We start from the raw sequence: 20,521 nt of genomic DNA on the forward strand, positions 1-20,521 counted from the left end.
ATTGAATGGCGGAGCAGGCTTGATGGGCTGTATGGCCTACTCCTGATATTTCTTTTGTTCTTAACCAAATGGGAATGTTACATTCACAGGTTTCTTATCATATAGACAGATTTTAAACTTACATTAAACAGAGAGCTCAATGTTCACCCAATGACAGAACTGAAATTATTAAGGATGCTCCTGCTTGGTGCTTACACTTCTTCATTATTCAAAAAATATGCATGCCTTAGCCGATGCTTCAATGTGAAGGACGACAGAATGGGTTGGTATCCATAGTTTCTCATACTGTGAGACCCTGGTTCTAGCCACACCATCAGAGGGAAGGCACAGAATGTAGACCTGATAGCCCTTGTTAAATTATAAATTAAATACAAAAATAAGATATATTAAAGTAAAATTAATATTCATATTTATCTTTGCAAACTGGTCATAATTAAGTTATGGAAAACAAAATTCATCAAATGATTATTTGCTACCTTCTGTCAGGGCTGGTAAAATCTACTCACCTCCCAGCTACATTTGAGTTACTCTCCACCTTGGCTGAGCTGAGAAATAGCACAGCTTACAAGTTACATCAGAATTTTCATCCTTTCATACCCATTGTTACTTTCTCTGGTCACCTGGAGCCCATTGCCACACTTTCATGCCCTACTAGCCAACACTTTGACTATCCAAAAGGTGAACTTTATTTCTTTCTAGGTTTAAGTTCCTCTGGTTAAGATACAAATAATCATTTCTAAACAAGTGAAAGGTTAATTTAAGAAAGTTTAATAAAAAAAAGTACCAAGTCACTTCAAATTCTTTTTACAGCACTGCTCTAAATGCAGAGTTTAACATCTGTGGTTGGGTCGCTACCCTACAACTCCTGCCTTAATATCTAAGTTAAAAAAACTTATGTCTGTGTGTACTTCCTGTCAACCTTTTACATCCAATATCTATATTTATAATGGAAACTTCCTATGTTTATGGAGATGCTGCAGTGCCACCACTGGCAGGAGGGAGAAATTACACCCTGGCATAGTTATATGGGCAGTTTCTACAATGAATGTGGATATAGGAATTTATAATGCAAATATAAAAATAACAGAATGTATGACTTTAAAATAGGAACTGTATTACATCTGCACACAGTGGGCCAATTATCCTTTCTCCTCTTACTCTGCTTCACCTAGAAAATACACTTGGTCTTGACTCTCCAAGCGCAATATTAAAAATCTTCTATGTGCACACGTCCTATCAACTTTTCCATTATAAATTCATATGACCTCAATTATAATGGAAACTGCCCGTGTAAACAATGTCAACTGCAATTACAGGTGGTGGTGCTATAGATGCTCAGATTTGCACCTCCCAGCTCCTCAGCCAGTACTGCTGGGAAATTGCTATGTTCCAACCAACTTTACTTCTCTGCTTCCCAAATTTCCCTAAGTTTTGTTATTTAACTATAAATAATGTAAAATCAATCAAAATAAGGGCAGAATGTGTGATTTTTAAATGGGGACTGAGTTACATCTACTTGCCTTGTTCCAATTCACCCACCTTACCTGAAGACTACACTTGCTCCTAATGCTCCATGTGCAATGGCACAGGAGAATGGCATATGTATGTTCATAGAAATGACCAGGACTGGGCAATATAATTGATCATCACATTGTCATTCTACCTTTGGGACCTGGGTTAAATTTCAGATCACGTAATGAGTTGTTTAAGAAACTGAAATGTCACAGATGGGAGAAGATGCCTCTTCTGAAGTTGGGGTTACAGCTTTCTGTTGGGGCAGAATATAGGGAGGTTTACTCTGTATCCGGTCCATGGTATAACTGATTATGGGAATACTTGATGTTGACACTGTGTGGCCAAAATGGAAATGTATTCCATTTCCTAACACTAATGTTCCTCTCCTTAATGTGCCCAAGGCAAAAAGTATTTATTGTTATTATTTATTTATTCGTTATCAGCCGAGGTATAGAATACAAAAGCAGGGATGCAATGATGGAACTGTATAAAACGCTGGTGAGGCCACAGCTGGAGTATTGCGCGCAGTTCTGGTCACCACGTTCCAGGAAGGACATAATTGCTCTGGAGAGAGTGCAGAGAAGATTTACAAGAATGTTGCCAGGGCTTGAAAATTGTAGCTACAAGAGACTGGATAGGCTGGGGTTGTTTTCCTTGGAGCAGAGGAGGCTGAGGGGAGACTTGATTGAGGTGCACAAAATTATGAGGGGCCTAGATAGAGTAGACAGGAAGTACCTGTTTCCCCTAGCGGAGAGTTCAAGAACTAGAGGGCATGGATTTAAGCTGATTGGTGGAAGGGTTAGAGGGGACATGAGGAAAAACATTTTTACCCAGAGGGTGGTGGGTGTATGGAATTCGCTGCCCGAATTGGTGGTAGAGTCAGGGACCCTCAACTCTTTTAAAAAGTACCTGGACCTGCACCTAAAGTGCTGTAAGCTGCAGGGCTACGTACCGGGTGCTGGAAGGTGGGAATTAGAATGGGCACCTGGTTGTTCTTCGAGCCAGCGTGGACACGATGGGCCGAATGGCTCCCTTCTGTGCTGTATCTTTTCTATGGTTCTATGTTGACTGAAATGATAAATTACTCTTAAATTACCTGTATTTAGACCTGTCTGTAAAGTGACAGGAGTGAGTGCGCATTACAAGCTTATTTGATGTAAGCCAATACAAGATGTTGACCATGTTATCAGCGTAATGATACAATAGTTTTTGCAGCATGATGCTGAAAGAAGTTAGTGGTGATGTAGAGGTGTGGTGACTTTATTAAGAGCATGAAATATTAAATGGCATTGAAAAAATAAACCCAGAATATTATTTCAAATAAAGTAACGCTGCAAGACATAAATAAAAATGAGTCAAAAACATTTTAAGAAAGGTATCAAGAAGAACTTCTTTGCTCAAAAGAATGGCAGGTTTGGAATGGTTTGCAGGGTAGGGTAGCAGAAGCACAAAATACTGAGATATTGAAGATATGGATGGATACTGTGATGGGAGAGTTAGGGTACTGGAGAAATAAGCTTTAATATACCCAGTGACCTTACTTATATTCTAATGTATATTTGTAAAATCAATCAATATCATTGTGCATTAAAAGATTACACATCTTATGTTGTGTAATACAACACCAAGAACCTGTTTAAATTTCATGAATTCCCCTCTGTTTAAAAACATGGTCATGTTAACCAATAAGATCTTGAAAATGGACATTAAGTGATAAAATGCATCACTAAAATTTGCTTTCAACAGCCCATCACTTTTACTAAACAGATTTTAACAATTAGTTCAATATTTTGGAAATCATTTTTCTTTTTTTTTAAAATGTAGTGGAACTTTAGCATCATTGCATCAGCAATAATAAAATTAATATTCAAACAAAATACCAATTAGGTTGAAATCATAATTTTTAATGAAATCTCTTCATAACAATTCACATAACAAAGGTATCCTGAACTTTCATCTTAAAAACATTTTTGATATATTAATACAGATAAGCATCCTCAAGCTTTCTCCTTTTATAAACCATATTTTACAGTCTGAGAAACAGAAAAAGAGAACCTCTAAAATGAATTATTCATGTAATATCAAAGACCAACACTAGCTGATTTTATTCATATTTGATGACAAAGACTTGCAAGATAAAATATTTGTAATGTTTCAAGATACTTTGAACAAACATGTAAGTGTTTGAGTGCAAGTGTCCAGATCATTTTTCCTTCCAGTTATTCAGCTGTTTCTCTTAATTCAGTTTGTGCTGATATGGCAAGGCAGAACAAGACAAGACAAGAGGCGCTACTCCTGAATGCGACACAGGTTGTAATGCCTGGCTCACATGGCTATTTTCACTTTCTTATTTCAATGATTCTACCGAGGCAGCAAGTAGTAAATTGAGGCAACCAACCACAACAGGCATCTTCATACTTAAATGACTGGATTTTAAAAAATCATATTTTCTACACCATATTTTACAGACACAATTGAGTTTTTAATATTGAGAGGCACATACCTCTTTTATGCTCTCCATGGGTTGCAGTTCAAAAGGAATTTCCTAAAATTCTAAAAAGGTAATCATTATACCTCAGTGTGGCACCAGTTTTCTTTAAGTGGTCTCTAAGATTAGTCCAGCAGGGTAAATTCACGAAACATTCAATTAAAAGGGCCAAGACCTTAATCCTACTTTGTGGTTGGATGTACAGCAGTATTTCTATATTTTAAACTAATAATTGTTATAAGCATTACTTTTATTTACTTGGATATATTTATAATTACCTAGAGATCCTTACAGGCAGGATATATTTAAATAAAGAAAAAATGTACTCCTCTAAATTTCAGACAGATCCAGTTTCTGTAGAGTAATATAGGAATTCTGTGTCTTTAAATTAATTAAACAATGGCATTTAAGGTATATTATATACACAAGTAGGCTTCTTTAAGTGGAGGGGGAGTAAAGATAGTATTGCTTTCTCTGCACAACATGCCAGTTAATAATAGCACAAGGGTCATTCTGCAAACACACACATTGTTTCACACAGTGTAAAAATTTGACAATCTTTGGGTGTGAGATGAGTGAAATGAACGATGTGCATGTTAAAAGACATTTTCTGTTCAGAGGTAGCTGGTAGCACAGGAAACTGATGCATTAACAAACTGCTTCTCAATGATATGGATCAGGTGATTCCAGAGAGGTGGTGGAGTCATCCCCAGGAAGCTTCTGCACACCTTCTGACAGATGGCTATGTAAAAGCATTGACAAGGTAGTCTGCCTACCCAGCTTTCTTGGGCGAGATCTGATGCCCCAGTTATACTGCACTGTATTGATGCTAAATGTGCTGTATAATATTACTGATGGTGTCTGATATTTAGGAACAAGGTCACCTCGAAGAGGTGGTTCACGCTGTTGGTACTGCATATTATTAAATTTATTTTTCCTTCAAGAGAAAGCAAAATCACTTGAACAACAATTAAATTAGTACGACCAATATTGAGAACGGTGTAATAACAAGGATGGAACTACAACAAAATGATGCATCAAAAATAGATGTAGTGGATGAATATAGTCCCTCAGCAGAGGCTAGCCAAATCATTTGTAGCAAGGTGCCTGATGAAGCAAAGGTGATTATCTAGGCTAACATGCTCCAGAAGGATAGCTAAAAATTTATCCCATCTTCTGGAGACAAAGACTCTAAAGATTTCACAGGACCAATTAAAGGGGCCAAATTTTTGAACATTAAGTTTTAAAACTAGCTTTTTATCGCTTTTAGACATTTCACTGGTAGTTGAAGGCTGATGGGCAGAACTTTACGAAAGCGTTACTTTCTCCAACTCAAGTAGTGTAGGCAGCAGTGAAATTGGATTAGGGAGGGAGACAGGAGGGGGAGAAATGAAAGGACAATCAAATAGAAGTGCATGACAAATAAACAAAATTCTGTTCATAAATAATTTAGATTTGTGATAGAAATGCGTTGTAGCCAAGAGACAGCTTTTCAAATGTACTCTGATATTCCTATTAGCCACAATGTGTGAAGTCAGTCGATGGTACTGGGTTAACCTGGAGAATCTAAATATAGATATACTGAAATACAAGGCTGCACGACAAATACTTTAAATCTTCTACATAATATTTAGAAAGGAACACAAAATCAGCATTATGAAATACAGCACTACTTACCTTTACCCAATGAGTCATGAAAAAATATGCAATAATACTAATTACTTTTCAATTTGAACAGAAAAATTTGAGGAAGTTCGGGGACATTTGAACATTAAACTTCAGCTTGTTATGAACAGACTTGTGCTATGTCTTCATTTTGCCTGCCAAAAATTTGTTTGAAGAGTTAAACAGCTCCGATTTTAACACCGCCCGCCCGATGGGAATGGGGCAGCTGGGTGGTTAAAATAGCGGAGAGTACTTAACGCTGCATTCTTGATGCACTCCCGCCCGCTGCCATTTAACTGTGCACGTTTTGGAGACAGCTGAGGCACCCACAAGTAGGCAGGGACCTCATGAATATGTTAAAATGACACAACGTGGATCCCCATGCCATTTTAACTAAAAAAATCGCAGCAGTTCTGCCCAGTGCTGGACCTGCCAGTTAAACCTGGTAAGCAAGCCGATTCGGGGACAGAAGTGGCCCAGAGAAGTAAATCATTTTTAATGGTTTCCTTGTGGGCCAGGAGGAGCATGAGGGCCTCCTCTGCCCCGGGTTTCCCTCTCCCACTCTGTGCGTCACTCTGCCTCTCCTGACCGCAATACCCTCCCGACCTCCCTCCTAAGCATTTACCTGACTGCCAGGGACCATTATTTCAGGTGCCCGTTGGCGGCCTCCTGCTACCTGAAATCCGTACCGCCTGCTGACCAGCTCATGCTTCCTGCCGGGTTAGGGTGGGCTCCATGTAGATGAGGCCTGGGAGTTAAAAGAGGTACCTCTTCCCCCGCCTACACGACTCCCGCTGTTGCCCAGACTATAGTTTATGACAGAGTCATGCAAACCAACATCCACTTTTAGTCAAATAACTCATTGCTATAAGTTTTGTTTTAGAGTCAGGCCAGACATGGCTGCTCGTGATTAATTACTTTCACTTCGGATGCAATTCTTCATCGACCCCCTCCCCATGCCCAAAAGAAAGACCTCGGAGCTTATTTGGTGGCAATTTAAAGGTGAAATGCCACAAAACCAGTGTCTCTACAGAACCAGTGCAACTTTTGTTTGACAAGAATAATTCGGAAATACTTAATCCAGTTCTACAAAATCTGAGTATTATTTTAAATTTACATAGAAAGTATTTTAAGTTAAACACTAAAATGGTATTACTTTACAACCTTTCCCAGGGTATGTTTTTTCTGGTATAAAGCAACTTTTTGAACAACTTTATAGGAGTGACTAATAATTAATGACTAAGGGCATTCTTGAGCAATTTAAGAGTTCTTTGGCAACTGATGTATTTAAAAAAATGTCCAGTGTTAGAAGAAAACGGCAGGCAATATTTGCCTATACATTAATAAGAGTTAGAAAGAATCTGATGAGCACCTCAGTATTTTGGAGTTATATAATTGTGACAACAAAGGCACAACAGTCTTTTACTTTCTATTGCTTTTGAATGTCACCAAGTTAAACCTCTGAATTAAACTAGCTAGAATTCAGATATTGCTGTATCATATTGCACTCGGTTAGAAATGAAGTTTTAACCAAAGGGATTAATGTCTATATACAGTCTATAGTGATTGACACTTGACATGTCGTGAAAGAAAAGTCAGAAGATGGAAGGTTTGCTCACTTAACGGAAGACATCATCTGCATTGGAATAATTCTACTAAAACTTATGATTCAACTTGAAATAATAAGCAGACAATTTGAATTTTGTTGAAATCACATTTCTCCTGATGAATTGTTAATATATCTGGACCATAATTCCCATAATTCCATGAATTCTGAGCCATTTGTGAGGCTAATAATTTGTTGACATAAGTAGAATAAAATATTTGGGCATAAATTAAGAAACTGAGCCATAATCAGGACAGGAAGAACATACACATTCAAATATAGTTGGTCTTTAGCTAGACACTTTTTAACCTTTTAGTAACTGAGGATTTCAATATCAAAATAAACAGGAAGCATGTGACATTTTTCAAGTTCAGACTGAGAACACTGTGAATTAGGAAATGTCTGAAGGCTATACGCACTTCTTTAATTCTGCTTTACAATATTCATCATTAGAAAGTTACACATTTTTAAAGAAAACATATTTTAAAAAAGCAGCAAAGAATGTTCTTATTGAGAAAGATTTTTTTTAAAGTTTGTAGATCAAGCAAACAGATAAAAATTAAGTTAAGCTGACAACTAATTATTTACAAATGATGCTCTATAGAAAGGTACAATTTTTAGCTGTAACATGGTAAGGAAGGATGCCACGTGAAACAAGAATTACTGTAACACTGCAAGACTGCATTTCAAATTTTATGCTCCATATGCTGAGTGCAGATCACCTGAGGCTCTGGCTGTATTTTTAAACGAGCACAATAATTGACTAAAGCCAACAGCAAGATGAAGGAGTTGAATCATAACTTACAAAGGCTACTTTTTATATTCTGCTTATCAAATATTACTCCATATTTACATATATAATAAAAATAAAGCATTGTACATCTGACAACCAAAGAGCACATTCACTTAACTGGTACACAAAGAACAAGTACAACAGAAACAGTACTGCCATATAATCCACAGATGAACACATAAGTAACATCACTTCAGAACATTAAAGTTCCCATCGCAAAAAAATCCCATTAGTAGACATCAACAGAACTTGGAAAATCAAATCAAATTCTTACATTTCTTTTGCTTAGAATACTCAACAAGGCATAATTTGAGCAATAAATAGTCCAGATAACCCATATGTCAATTGCTGATTGAAGCATGCAGGAAGACAGAAAGTTTTCCAGGAGTATGGTACAAAATAAAATGAGCTGCAATAACACATACATACAAAATGTTAACGGAGTTGCGGATCTATTTGTCACAATCTTCCAGTCACAAGAAGTGACAAGTTTTCTTTAGTAGAAAAGCTCCCAAATTAAGTATCTACACACGCGGTTTTTCTTCTGGGTTCTCTTGTGGTTTAACGCATCCAAATGATGAAAACAGTAGGAAACTGGTCCTACAATTCAGTGCTTTGGAGCTGTGGCTTAAAGTGTATTTGGGTGGTGAAAGTCCAAAACAACCTGATGGCTGTCTATTCAAAATTTTCAGAACAGGCCAAGACTGAATGATGGATTCCATAATGTAGCACCTTTAGAAGTATTATACTGTCAGTGGCCATATTCCTTACTGAAATGACAACTAAATATCTGGGAATGCTTACAACACAAACAAGGTGAAAGATTGGACCAACCAGAACTTTTAACTTACGTTTCACTTTTTAATAACGTATATGATTTATACTTAGATATGGCTTGTGCAGGAGGCACCCAATTAACAGTTCCAGGTTGAAAACTTGTCAGAACTGCAGATAAACCTTCTCTGTACAGTAATGCACCACATAGGTATTAAATAAGTTATGTATGATATTGTTTCATCTCCAAATTAGCTCAGATACTTGTTTTGTATCATCCTCCTGTCATATTTGTGCTTGTAACTTGTAAGAGCAAAATATTTTAAGATCAACATATATTTTAAAAGGGCAAAGCTTGCCTTATGTGGAAATCTGAACGTTATTCTTTCTTTGATTTTAGTCATAAGCTTGTCTTACAAAGAACAGAATAAAAAGATAATTTAAAAAGCTTTTTCTCTTTGCTTTCCCTGTACATGGTCACTCAAACATGATGAAAATAATCAAATGCAGAGAGACTATGTGACGTGTGGGTGAATGGCTCAGTGGTTGCTCCACTGGCTCTGGTGCTTTACACACTCTACAAGTCCGCAGCAGCATCAGAGTTTCCACTAACTTACAATTCTACGTAATTTACTAAACTGCTACTATCTTATACTTGAGTGTTATAACAGTCACATTTATGGAATTAAGGAGCAGGAATATGAGAAAGGAGCCAGGTGGCGGCTGGAGGGCAGGTGAGCCAAAAAAGAGGCCATGGTAAACATCCTTACATGCACATATTGCGTAGCACAATTTTCATATTAGGAATTACAGCTGAACGTTTTATATAAACCTTTCACTTCTGGTTTTTAAAATCCTAGTAGGATTCCTGGGTAGCGCTCCTGTACAATTCAGCTGATAACGAGCGGGCATCCCTTTCCCCACATGGTATAATATTGATTGAAAACATTAAATGGCAGTGACTCTAACTCGTGGTTTGGAGTGCCTGGTGTTGTGATAACTCAATGCCACAATCACAGATGAGGAAGCTGAGTCCGATTATCAGTCTGTCAGAGTTGCACTAAATATAATACCATTGTATGACAGTCTCCGAGTGCGGTCATCATCACGTGGCCTCTCTAGGCAGCCAGCAATGACATCACATTGTAAATGATATCACATGCCATAGTTACCGTTGTTATGGCATGGGCACGACAACATGCATCCACCCAAAGATGGCTGAAGGCATTGTCATATTGCCCGTATACCATAACAACTTCTCTTATCTCCTCCATATTGCTGCCATTTGCACATTAAATGAGCCAACCAAGTTTGGGCATCTTCTAATGACAATCAGGTTAACACCATTCCTTCTCTATACCTGGCTTCTGAAATTCAAATTTACATCAAAGAAAGAAGGAGGGTTCAAATCCCATCTAAAGTGAGTGTTATTTTAAGGACAGAAAATTGGTAGAAAAATGAGGAGGCTGAAAAGCAAGCCTCAGCTTACAACTTGTCTATGTAAAGTTCTTCAGTTTGAAGATTTGCTCAGAGAACTGGCAGAGCGGCGAAGTTTCCCAGAGACTTTGCTTTTTGTGGCACGTGGCAGTGGTGGGGAGGCATGATCTGCAGGGTCAGATCCCACAGCTTTGGGCATTTCAGTGCTTAGACTTCCATTAAGAGAACCTGAAAAATGGCACAAAATGGGTGAATTAATTTGCTGTTTCAAATCTATATCAATTTTAAAGAACATTGAGGGGTAGAATTTCCACTTGGGCGCAATCGGGAAATTGCACCAGTTAGGTTGGGCTTCAAGTTTCTGCTAAAATTCATTTGCGTAATCACAAATGCAAAATCTTCCATTAACCAGCACAATCGGGCAGCATAACAGAACGTAATTGTTTCTTTTTTTTCTTTCCATTAAAAAAACATTTCTTGATGTATTTAAGAGTGGTAACCTGGTACAGTGTTATTAATGCAGCTGAAAATGGGATTATCAGCAAAAATAAGCATTTTTAATAAGAGTGTCCAGTCCTCCACCTGTGAGTAACTTGATTTAAAAATCACTGAAAATGACTTTTAAAAAAAATTATACTGAACCATTTAATAGTTTCATTGGTGTACACTAGTCAGTTAAATTAAATATTTTTTGATATGCGAAAACTTAAAACTTGCCTACTAGTGCCTGTGCGCCAAAGAAAATTAGCGCAATTTGAAGAGCCTTCCTGAACCCGCGCAATCTTGCAATTTCGACCTGGGAGGACAAGGTCAGTTTTGTAGGCGGGGCCTGATTTAGGTGAGTTGAATCTCGAACCAGCAGAAAACATGAATGTAACTGATTTTGGGCATTAGTCACTTACGTGATCTTCTGCGCTGGTTTGGCAGATTACGCCCAGATTGCGCTGAAATAATTAGTGGAAACAAAAGGAAACTCGACCCCAGGTTGTTGTATAACGAAGTACAAGAATTATATTATCATGACAGACATTTCTGTCATCGAGCCTATTAGCACAGAAGAATCCATGAAAAATTGTAATTTGCAACGAGCATAATGTTACACCTTGAGTTTTCTTAACTTACTTGCAGCAGTGGTTGGAAAAAATAAAATGGATAGGGTTTCTTGTGAAATAGTCACAGGGAATAGTGTCCAGGTCATTTGTCTATTTCAAATATATTTTAAGCTTTTGGCATTAGGATAATATAAAATTTTGATCAACCTTTTGAGAGATGTTCATGGCAATTAAAGACATTAGGATTAGCAATAATCTGAATGGTCTTAGTAACTTTTGGACCACTGAAGTTATACATGTTAAACAGAATCTAGGATTCCACCCATTATTTAAAGAGAATTGATACCCATTTCGTTCCGTGGGTTAGTCTACACAAGTACATTTGCAACGAGTGGCAGAAGAAAGCGTAATATTTTGGAGTAATTTCAAATGTTTTGAGGATATCTATTTGGAACAAGACTTGTCAATTGTGCATTGTTTCAGTTTATTTGCAAAAAAGGGGAGATTACAGATAGAGATAGAGATAGAAATCTGGAATCTACAGATGAAACTGGTCCCTTCTGTTTCTGAATTCAGTAGCTGTACAGCTGAAAGTACCTACCGGCAGATTAAATAGCTGATAACAGAGAGCAGACCTCTGAAACAGGAGGAAAAATAAAGGCTCATAAATTAAATAGATCTTCTAATGAATAAAAAAAATAAATTGCTCATCAATTAAATAGATCTTCTAATGAATCAAAACTCTTGAGAAAGTGTTATAGAGCACAGTACCAGAGCACAAACTGGCAATAATGATGATCATCTTCTCAGAATCTACAACAGGATGGAGAAGCAATGGCCGCCCCAAGAGAAACAATGATGAAATAAAATGCAGTTAATTGAGCTCAATTTCTCTGCAGAGCCACGCTGTGCTGTTAATACTCAAGACCCAATGTTTTGCGAGTCCCCTTTCCAATAACAGTCTTTTAGAATAGATCTGCTTTATACAATTTTGTCCTTACAACTGTCTCAATTTTGATCATTTCTTTCAGATTATTTTCAATTGAATCTCTTCCAACTACAATTTCCTATAATAAATCAGAATTCAGAGGTGCTGAAAGCAATGGCTGACTTAAGTGTGACATTCAGGTAGGGTCTTGTGTTACAAACTCAGAACCATCAGAAAAGTAGGCTAAGATAGTCCCAAATTCATTATTTTAAACTTTTTACCATCTATCAGTGATCCTCCATGCGCTAAATTCAAACTCATGTCTCTGTAAATTAAACAGTTGACAGGGTTAGCCAGTGCACACCCAGCAATTCCAAATACCTAATCTGTAAAGACAACTTTTTAAAAAAATAGATTGATATCAAGACAGTCACCATTCTTCACCTCCATCCCTACCTACTCCTCACACTTAGTGAAGATGTCACATTTGTTGGTGAAAATATTTAAGCTTTATCCTATATTTAAATGTTACACACTAACAGTCAATCTGATTGACGAGGCAAATAGCCAATCTATGCAAGAGAGTCTAGGCAATGAGCAAAATGGCAATTTTACTGAGAGGGGTATCACACCAAGTCCAATTGTGTCTTCACTCAGCATTCACATATACACGGTTTCCGGAGAAAGCCACTGGACAGTGGTCTGGAGAGGTTAACCCTGGATTTTGCCGCTTCCTAATCAGGGGGGAACAAGGCTAATTATTGTGCCAGTACTATCCTGGGTTAGTTCATTTAAATCAACACAGACCAGGAATTGAGCTTGGGACCTTTCTGGTTTGCATGGTCCAGTACCATACCAGGTGGTGTATTTACCCACAGCTTTTCAATAATAAACCTTTCCCCTTGGCTGTTTGAGGGAAATGCATCCTGAAATTTTATAAACATCTTAAATTTGACCTGTATTCAAGGTAGAGCTGTGCAATCCATATTAAGGGTGAATATCTGTTCTAGTGGGGACCTTCCTTGTCTAACACCAGCTCAGTGCTTCGGCTTTGGACTGCCTTTATGTTGAGGTTCATATGGATCTTGCACAAGTGTTTTAGCTGAATTTAGCAGGGATGACAAAATGCTTTGGCTGTCACATTCAAATTACACTGGGCAAAAAAGTAGCAAAGTAGATGGGAAAGCTGGTTGAAGAGTGCAAATTGTCCAAAAAGCTTATTCTTATTGTCACAGTTAGAAACTTCAGTTTTCTACAAAGTTGGCATCTACCCAGTGATAAATATTGATTTCCTATTTAGTCATGGACTCACTTAACCCTCTACAACGTTGCAAAGATGTCCTCCACAAGATGATGGCTGGAGCAGTACTAAATTAGGTGCTAGTGATTAAGGAACACTCTATATTTATGTAAGGACAAGACATATCTTTGCTGCATCTCCAAATCATTCCATAAAGGCTCCCCTGCATACCAGTAACAAGGCTTCACCCTCCCAGAAAGTGTTATCGCTTGGGAGCTTGCCCTCTCATTGAGAAATTCAAAAGCACAAATAGTAAACAGTTGCCAAACCTGGGTTGTTGAAGCAAGCATTAGGTATGGGAAAGGCTTGGCTTGGCTATTGGCACCATAGTACAAATCAAACCCGAATGAGTGAGATACTGAGAGCAGTTATCCATGTGAATGTTGGTGTTGTTTCTTGTACAGTAGCGCTAGATGGGCATTTGTTCACTTGTTAGGAAAACAGTATTTGTTTCAACAAAGATCACAAGCTTGTGCATATCCTTCAACATTTCACTATTACCAGGATCCATCATCTCTACTCAGTCCCAAATATGTATCTGTCAGTTGTTTTCAGCTCAGATCAGTTTCAGCTTCTCCTTTACTGTATTCCAAAAAACCCTCTGTACTTTCTCACAATCTAACTCATTTTAGGTTGTTTATATCACCTTTAACATTGAGAATTCCTTAGAAACAGTTGTTATATCAGATTTTTTTGATGTCATAGATCTATTTTCACTGTTCATCTTTCCACATCTGTTTAGTTACTTCATCCCTCTCTTAATGGTGTTCTCCATTAATTAACCAAAAGGATGGGAAGGCAGCCTTTTACTCTACAAATAGACTAGTAGAGCTAAACAAGCTTGAGTATTTGATTAGGAAAGGATTTCACAAGCCAACAGAGGAAACTGTAGTGATGACATTTTTCCAGTTCTTAAAATAAGCAGTAAAAGCTTTCCTAAATCATTATGCCCGTGAGCAAATTCAAAAGGAAAGGTTCAAGTTCTTTGCTGTAAAAACAGATATATTAACAGAATGAAGCTTAATATTGGCAAAATAACTCTTTGTTCTTTTAATAATCTGAATAAAGAGATTTCTGTATTCACTATTACCAAGCTTATTGTTTGGAAAATTGTCAAAGGAAATCATTTAAAAATGTAGTGTGATGGTTGAAGCACAATAAAATATTCAGGTTCTTGAATGCATAATTTATATTTTAAATTGAGCAGAAACTGTTTGCTAGATCTGTTTTTGGGTTACCGTAAAGAATATCACATTAACTGTTATATTTTTTATATAAAGTTCAGTTAGTGTATTGTGTTATTCAGCAAACTAAGTGGATTGTGTGCAACTCAGTGGAGTGGTGACTGACTTGAGAGATGGGTTGGGAGGGGCGCGGAGGGGAGAAGAGAAAATCCATAGGGAAGAAAAGAACAGAGGAAAGACTTTTTTGAAATCATTGCTTCCTGAATGTACTAGCTAATGTTTGTGAAGTTATCGTATGATCAGTCTTTAGTATAAGCAATGAAAGAGCTCAGGAAACCCGAAGCGATTATCAGTTACATATAATCTACAGAAATGGAGAGGAAAAAATATCAACCACTTACACAAATGATAAGGAGACTTTTTTCTTTATTGGATTATTTATATGAAGAGCTTGTAATTTCTTGCTGAGATCACATTTCATTCTAGTATGGTTTGGATGCAGTTTCACAGCACAAGAAAACATTGATGCTTATGGAAGCAGTATTCAAAATAAAATGTTTTTTTAGTTTCCCCAACTACTGTCCTGTTAAAATTATTTCCTAATTGGATAATTTAGTTTGTTTAGCTCTATTAATATGTTCCTTTGTGGGGTAAAAAGATGCCTTGCTACCTTTTTGGCTGGGGAATGGTACATGCCATTGGGTGATCTGAAGGCTGGGGGGTAAGAAACACTAAACAAATTTAAAGTATGCTACTATTACCTGACATGCCGCATGCACGGCACTGAGCAAACTGATTTCAGCAAGCCACTACTAACATGACACGTTACAGTGAACAGATGTTATGGGAAGTAGGTGGAACCTATAGCATGAGCAGTGTCAATAGCTATCAGTGATCACACTGCTTCCCAACTCCACAGTACAAAATAGCAGCTCAGGTGAACTTCTGTGTCACGTTCTACAATTTTAGTTCTTCTTTAAATGATAACAACATACCAATGAAACTTTTAATACCATGCCTAAAAATTTCATTCTTCTTGGCATTCAAAGTCTAAACAAAATAATCAAAGGAAAAACAATACGTACAGGTAACACAAGCTGCTTTCAGGTATCAGAGTTACAGGCACTGATTTTATACCTTGTTTATGTTCAGACTAGCAACTGAAATCCTACTCTGAAAACTCAGTGGCACCACTGCCTACTGGTGAAACTACCTCACTAACATTGCAGGTTGGATTTGGCAGCATGAGTGAAAAATGTGAAAAAAATAACTTATCAGGACATTGTCACATCTGCATTTTAAAAAGTGTTCCCTTTTTGAAGATGACACGAAGCTTCTGATTCAGTGGAAATTCTGTTAAAATTGCTTACACAGTAAGGAGAGGCAATTAGTTTTGCTGCAGCTGAAAATTGGACTATGAAGTTTGTATGAATTTATATTTGTTGTAACTTCTCATTTAAAGTATTTGGAATAAGCAAAATCCATGAAAAAAATATTAATTTATTTTGTAATAAACTCCTCCAGCCCTACAATCCTCCTAAACTCCTCCAACTCTGGCCTTTTGCACATCCCCAATTTTCATCACTCCACCGTTGGTGGCCATGCCTTCAGCCGCCTAGGCCCCAAGCACTGGAATTCCCTCCCTAAACCTCTCCGCCTCTCTCTCCTACTTTAAGATGGTCCTTAAAACCTATCTCTTTGACCAAGCTTTTGGTCCCCTGTCCTAATATCTCATGTGGCTTGGTGACAAATTTTGTTTGGTAACGCTCGTGTAAAGCGCCTTGGGAAGTTTTACTATGTTAAAGGCGCTATATGAATGCAAGTTGTTGTATGAACTAAATGTTTGATGCTTTATAAAAATGGGAGCCTTTAATTCTATGTTTCTCTCTTAATTTTATTTTTGCTGACTTTGTTTCTAATTGTGACAAAACAGAGTTACTATTTGAGAAGACTCTTTGGAAATGCAGTATTCTGATTGTCTGTACACTCAAGCTTCTCCGAGACAGCCCCTGATCATCTAGTAGGTAAAGATACCACCCAGTGTAGTATGAAGCTATATAGCCCAGGATCAGCTGTGATGCCCTCTGTAGTTGGAGCGCCTGTTAACACTCACTGTCTAGGTTTATACATGAAGACTGGCTACTTGGGTGTGCTACTCAAATCCTAGCAAGAGTCAGCACCTTCAGGAGAGGATGGGAATTATTTTGCAAAGACTGAAACCAAGCCTGTTTGAGGGTATCCTCATAAGACACTCCAGCGTGCAACAGGATGACAGTAGCCATTTCATCCAGGGCAGCAAGTTTGAAAGCTGCAAAAAACATGGTGGTCTAACTGCAACTGAAACTGTGATTAAATAACAATAGTGGACAGCGAATCTGTATTGCGCTAAGAACGGACACAAAGCAAACAGATTGAAAGATGAGATCCTCAGATCAACCTCTATTTCCTGGGATACTACAGGGGGCTGTCTATCATCACATCTTATCCACGTTTGTGCCCAAATAAGTATTTTGTGGGTTGTTCACATATAGACCTGAAAGTAGTCATTTCAAAATATAATGTCAGAGCAATCGTGACTAATGGGATATCATTAGCTGCTTATTGATTCTGCCAATCTTCAATTTTTGAAAACAAAAAAGTTAATAAAGTATCACTTCACGTCATCAGTCACAGCTTATGCATCCGTAGACAATCAATGTTTGTCTTTACCTTGATAAACATGGAAATTCAGGAAGGTCAGTGAGGAATTTTTATATGGGAGATACAAATAAGAATCCTGCAACATCTTGTGAAGCATGGATCACATTTCTCCCCTCCCTAAACTTTCAACTGACGGTGCCAGGGCATGTATGTTTTGGATAGTTTCTACAAGGTAAGTCATTCAAGTCAAAAGTTAATCACAAAACACATCGGGACAATTATTATAAAAAATATTTTAAAAATAGGTATAATCTATTTGACTATAAAGTTGCAAACTTGTATTAAAATCAAAACAAAAATTTTACTTTAACAATGATATTGCAGCCTGTAGTCAGTGGAAACTACTAGACAATTCACAGTGCAGACACGATTTGAGACACCGGATGACATTTATCATGGAAAAATACTGCTGGAAGATCATCCATCAGTCAGACCAATGACCCAATTCCTTTATAAAACTATACATTTTATAAATATTTCACTCATTATTATACAAGACAATCCTTTTTAACCCTTCTGATTTGCAGGTAGCCAATCTGACAGGAAAGGCAGCATCTGCCCTCCCCTCATTTAAAGCAGACTATAAAATAATAAATATACAATTAACCATCGGGTCGCAGGTTGTAACAAGGTGAAGGCCGTTGCTGTACTTTGTTAGCCTGCTGCTACCCAGTATATTTCTGATGGTCTTGGATATGACCCAGCTATTGTCTGCCTCCAAATAGCGGTGGGAGACTATCTTTCAAATTCAGTATCCTGCTGGGTTACATTGTGTTTTGAGTGAACTTATCAGACAATCTTCCAGCTACTGCTGTAAAAACTCTACTCATTGGTAACAGAGACATTTTTGTCTAATTTAAGTCTCAGGTCAATGGAAGGAGTGGCTTCAGGCTCGGTGGAAAGCAGTTGGCGGACAGTGGTCTCCGGTGAAGGAGGCACATTGACCCCTGGGGCCTGACCTCTCGAAGGGTGTTTCAAACAGAAAAGGCCATTAAATCTGCTGTGGAGGTTGCAGTCTCTCCCCAGTCTTTCTCACGTTTCAACTAATGCTCCTTTAAGTTAACAAAAAAGCTTGATGAAAGGGAACTGGAGGTTCGCCAGTGGATACATCTCAAACTAGCCAGGCCCCAGTTCCTTACTGGGTCTTGAACCAAGCCCTCCGCCAGCTGGGCCCCCAACCACTTGTCCAATCTGGCCCTGTACCTCGACCTCCAGCCAGCCAAAGACCAGGCCCTGGTTTCTGACAGTCAGTCCTGGATTCTACCATTGCCAGCTGGCCAGCCACAACCTCAAACCTACCTGATTCAGATCCAGACCTCCACTCCACCTACTAAGCCCCAAACATGACTACGGTACAGCCAATAAACCTAACTCTGTACCAAGCTGTCACCAGGCTCTGGACCTTTCTTCTCTATGTTCACGACCTTGCTCAACCAGCACCTGTCCTGGACTTTAAATGTCTTCAACGCTTGGACTCTTGTTCAACCATCATCAGGACCCGGAATCTTTTCTTCTCTGTATTATCAGGCCCAGATTTCTTTGACTTCCATGGATCCTGGATTGTTATGATAACCATTGTGGATTTTGTACAATGTCCTCTATCATAATTGTGCATAATTCACTCAGTTTGCATATATAACCCATAGCCATTTTTCTGTGTCCATTACACGTGCATTTCGGCTGCTTCCTTGAAAATGGCTTTTCCCTCATTTTTCTTGTCTACTGCTGCCATTCCTGCTCTAACCTCCTCTCTTCCTCTTGTCCTATATCCTTGGTCCTTGTTTATCAATCACTGCACATTCTTGCTCTACTACTTCAAGCCTTAATCCACTCACTGCTACTCCTCTGCTGACTTCCTCTCCTGCTGCTGCTCCAGAATTGAGTCCATGATTTCTCTTTGCTCTGGTTTTGGTATCCTCCAGCACACCCATTGATACTCTGGCCACAGCTTTCCCAGAACAGTAATCTACACTATTTTGATGCAAAGCACATACATTTCTTGCTCTGGGAAAAACCTCTACAACCTCATCCCTGTTTTCTCTCCTCTGTCACCCCCCACCCCCAACCTCTGAAACATCATTCAGCCCCATGCTCCTGCCTGCGTAATCCCTTTCTCTTCACTCCCCCTTCGGCTGCAGAGCCTTCAGCCTGTTTTGTCCCCAGACGACAACACTCTCCCTAAACCTTTGTACCTTGCTATTTCCCTTTCTCTTCCTTCAAAAGCCTCCTCAAAACCTACCTCTTTGATCTTGTTTCTGGTCAGCACTCTCATCCTTCATTTCGTGATTTTTGGTTACTTTCACCTCTGTGAAACACTTTGGAATGTTTTATGATGTTAAAAGCACTATATAATTGTTAAATTGTAAACATCTGTTGAAGGATACAGTACAAAATAAATAGGTTTATATTTTCATTCAAATATACTCAGTAATTAGTACAATTTAATGGAAAACGTGTTATTTTGGCTGAATACTATCTGCAGATGTACAAGCATGGAACATGCATTTTCTCATCTATTGTTCCACGCAAGCTCCAAACCAGATGATTAGCAGGTGCTGCAGCGACACATAAATGCCTCTATTATCTCGCTGTTTGCTATCCTGTAGAAAGCATTTTAATTGGAATCCATAGGTGCTTGTTCATCAAGTTTGCGTCCTATTGTGCAAATTTGTTCACTCTGTTCAAAAATCGTTTCTCAAATCAGAAGTTCAATTAATGAATAATAACTGTGCATCTTACATACTACAATTTAATTCATAAAAAAATAAGATTAAAAAACAGCTATGATGTAGTACACCTTAAACACTCCAAAGGAATCAAAGGAACAAAACTTTATTGATGCTGAGTTTCTATTTGCTGTGCCTGCTTTCCAACTGAAGTGCAAGGCTACAGTACAGAGTGAATGCTCTCGACTGCACTCATCCATATCCTAAAAATGTGGCTTTTGAGATTCAAGGGTTTTTTTGATCCGTTATGCTGAGCATCTACTTGTTACTTTAAGTGTAAAAGCACTGACCTCCCTCACTCTACTGTTTTTGGCCTGTTAGGTCCTGTAGTTAATGGGCTGGCAGATGGTCCG

The 20,521-nt window shown here is 38.1% G+C and overlaps 1 protein-coding gene across 5 annotated transcripts in view; it reads right to left on the reverse strand.

Annotated features, from left to right (window-relative positions):
- Positions 1-3,433: 3,433 nt before the first annotated feature.
- The window catches only part of ralgapa2 (Ral GTPase activating protein catalytic subunit alpha 2), a 483,733-nt gene continuing 466,645 nt past the window's right edge, over positions 3,434-20,521 (reverse strand). For 4 of the 5 annotated variants that reach the window (XM_067989407.1, XM_067989404.1, XM_067989406.1 and 1 more), the window contains one exon: positions 3,434-10,506. In XM_067989407.1, coding sequence (XP_067845508.1) covers positions 10,352-10,506 — 155 coding nt within the window. In that variant the 3' untranslated portion in view covers positions 3,434-10,351. The remainder of the gene's footprint in view (positions 10,507-20,521) is intronic. The other variant, XM_067989405.1, reaches the window with a different exon arrangement.

Source organism: Heptranchias perlo, chromosome 8 (assembly GCF_035084215.1).
Source record: "Heptranchias perlo isolate sHepPer1 chromosome 8, sHepPer1.hap1, whole genome shotgun sequence".
Taxonomy (NCBI): Eukaryota; Metazoa; Chordata; class Chondrichthyes; order Hexanchiformes; family Hexanchidae; genus Heptranchias; species Heptranchias perlo.